This window comes from Nanorana parkeri, unplaced genomic scaffold (genome assembly GCF_000935625.1).
Source record: "Nanorana parkeri isolate BGI_ZX_2015 unplaced genomic scaffold, ASM93562v1 scaffold400, whole genome shotgun sequence".
Taxonomy (NCBI): Eukaryota; Metazoa; Chordata; class Amphibia; order Anura; family Dicroglossidae; genus Nanorana; species Nanorana parkeri.
The window spans coordinates 609,198-612,418 of NW_017306668.1; the positions used below are offsets into that span (position 1 = coordinate 609,198).

The following is a 3,221-nucleotide window of genomic DNA, read 5'->3' on the forward strand; positions in this document are numbered from 1 at the left end:
AGACACCACTGTCTCCTGGCCAGACAGCCTTCTTCTGCAAATGCACAGAAAAATCCCTTTCATTCCTATGAAGAGGCCTTCACTGTTTGCGTACACAAATGGTCTCCCCATAGAAATGAATGGGATTTTTCACAAGTACGCTTTACAGCAGCAGTTGTGTGACTCCTAGTGGGCCATACATCCATACATTGAAGATCTAGCAGGAGCGAGGACAAGTGAGCTTAAGAGTTTGGGAGGGGGGGAGCATTCACTTATACAGCTATACTTTAAGCCTGTAGTCCATCAGAGACCCAGATAAAGAAAGCAACCCAATTTGGGTTTCCTAATTTTACACAGATGTTTATCTATTTTGTGTTAGTAAAAAAATAAAAGGGTTCATTCAGTACTGACAACCAATGGAACAAAGCCATTTTTCACTGACCTCCAAAGTAGAGAGGCCTTCTCTACTAACCACCAATGTAAGGGGGTACTCCACTGATCACAAATGTAATAAGCCATTTTCCCAATGGAAAGGGGTACTTCCCCAATTACTAGTAATCTGAGGGGGCACTACAAAGATCATCAATATAAGAGGGGAATTTCACCAAGGACCACCAATGAAAGAAAGTATCTCTTTAATAATCACCAATGTAAGATTGGACTTCTACAACCACCTACAATGTAAGGGGGCACTACCCAGGCTAAGAATGAAAGAGGGCACTTCTCCAATGGCCTCAATGTAGGGGACATAAGACTGATTAGCAATGAAAAGTGACATTCTCCAATGACCACCAATGTCAGAGAGCATTTCTCCAGTCATCACCAAAGTATCATGGCAGGGCACTGACTAACAGACAAAGGGCACTACAATTTTCAGTGTTGTTACTTTTCTGGGCACTAGTATTAATTGCTTAATTTTTATTTCAATATTATTATTGCTGAAAATCATGCATGGAGGGGGGTGTAACAAATGCCTTCTGCCTTATGTATCAAATACTCAAGGTCACTTTTTTATTGTCTATTTTTTTTTTATATTTACAACTTACTGATCATGCTAATGTTATGTGAGCTGTAAATATAATAAATATTCGCTGGTGTACCCTGCTGCCTGAATCCTAGTTTAAGGATTTGTCCATGGTAGGAGAGCTGAGAAAGGATGTGTTTTGATCCAAGGTCCACCTCAATTCTTCTAAATGATGGTGCACTCTCATTACATGGTTTAATAGCCCAAATGAACTACCATGAATACAAGGACTGCAATTGCAATAAGAGATTTACACTAAATAAATGAACTTTAAAGCCAAACTGTGCTCACTGCTGTATGATATTGTCTAATATATAATTTATATTTTGCAAGCAGAAAAATGTATACATTCTAAGCATATTTTAGAACATCAAGTTCTAGTGTACACTAACATTATAGAAAAAAGTAATCGTGCCTATAAATTATGCATATCAATTGATCTCACATTTGAATTATGCGTTTTTATGGGCTATTGAGGGTTTCAGAAAGCTTTATTCCATTAAAAAGGATACTACATCCTAATGTAATTCCGCATGACAGTATAAGCCAATAAAATATGTGCTAGGCTGGTTTAACAAATGCATTCAGTTCTATAAAGATTTAGCACTGTGCAAAAACACAGTAAAAACAATAATGACAATCATTTTGAGAATGACAAAGGGTGATAAAGCTGATATATGTACCAGAATACAAATTCCCTGCCCTCCCCTTCTTGTAATGAGAGCAATTATATTCATGTTCTTTCAGGCTTGTTGACTTGCTTATCTGTAAAGTCTCAACATTTTCAGGGTCAAATAGTAGGCAGTCATAAGAAAGTTGCAATAGTCAACAACCAACAACAGTCCCCATTAAGTAATTACTGTTGGTAATTACTTAATTACCAAATAAATAATTCTCATTGCTCCTAAAGGAGAATTATAAGTAGAGTGCTATACACCCATTCTCATAATTAGAGCCGACGTGTGACAATGCAGCTGTCAACCGTCGGCTCTGTAGATCGTGAACTGAGCTATCGCATACCCCTGATCACTCAGTTCCCAATCTTCTCCCAGCAGAGAATGGTGACTGTCAATCACAGCTCCCCACAGGGATTCCTCCCCTCTCTGTTCCTCCAGCACTGACTGGAGGGACGGACATTGGAGGGGGTGGGCACATGTGGCTCTTTATTAGCAATGGCCCGCTATATGCTGAGTTTTGGGTCACAGGAGGACATAGTAAATCTCTTCCTGTGACCTTAAAGAGAACTATGGCCAAAAAATGTTGGGCCATAGTTCTGTTTTAGCTGATATGTGAATGCAATGTGTTACTATGGTTTGTTTGTTTTCAAATATATAAATAAAGCTCACAAGTTATTGCAATAAAATAATTAATACTTTTCAATAAATTTGATTTTTCTCTAAATGTTTATTTATATAGCAGTTTTAATATTTGCAATATTTACATGATTGTCTTCTCAAATCCATTTAGCAAGTTAGCAATAAGAAGAGTACAATTAAACCAGTAATGCATGAAATATCGATGATGTGACAATATTTCAGAAATCTCATTCTGTTTCTGATTATAATGATGTTGTGCGTTGAGGTTCTAAAGTTCATCAAAGAGATCTTGCTTAAAAAAAACACCACACATAGCTGAGAGATAAAATGCCTTTTGGAACTTTGAAGGTGACAAAACGATCAGCATTTTATAGTTCTTATACTTCAATACAAAAAATGGCCACGTATTCAATGGTCACACTCCTCATCTTCATCCTCGTTATTTTCTTCCTCCTCTTCACGAAAAGCAGAATCCTTCTGTTTTTTCATCTGTGTAACCCCTGTATAGAGATTTAAGGCAAATAAATTACTTTTATGGTTTCTCAAGTAGACTTACCAATGTGTCCTGTTAAAAATAATTGTAAATTTTACAGTACAACATGTATGTTGTATATGATTTAGGACTAAGCCTTTGCAACTTCTCACACCCAAATTGAGTCCACTGAACGTCAGGGGATAGCACACCCTGTGCAGTGCGGCCAGCGGGCCCCCCATCTCTGCGCCGAGAGTGTCGGATAATCCAGCGCAGAGATGGGGGGGCCGCCGGATACTGATGGTTGCTATGGCGATAGAATGCTGAGACGGATCGGGAGCTGCGCTGTGTAATCTGACACAGCGTGGCTCCCGATCCGGGTCAGCATTCTATCGCCATGGCAACCATCCGCCAATCACAGCGCGCTGCC

At 38.9% G+C, this 3,221-nt stretch overlaps 1 protein-coding gene across 2 annotated transcripts in view; it reads right to left on the bottom strand.

Moving 5' to 3' along the window:
• Positions 1-2,413: 2,413 nt before the first annotated feature.
• PPP1R1C (protein phosphatase 1 regulatory inhibitor subunit 1C) overlaps positions 2,414-3,221 on the bottom strand; it is a 38,876-nt gene continuing 38,068 nt past the window's right edge. For both annotated transcript variants that reach the window (XM_018559506.1, XM_018559505.1), the window contains one exon: positions 2,414-2,819. In XM_018559506.1, coding sequence (XP_018415008.1) covers positions 2,728-2,819 — 92 coding nt within the window. In that variant the 3' untranslated portion in view covers positions 2,414-2,727. The remainder of the gene's footprint in view (positions 2,820-3,221) is intronic.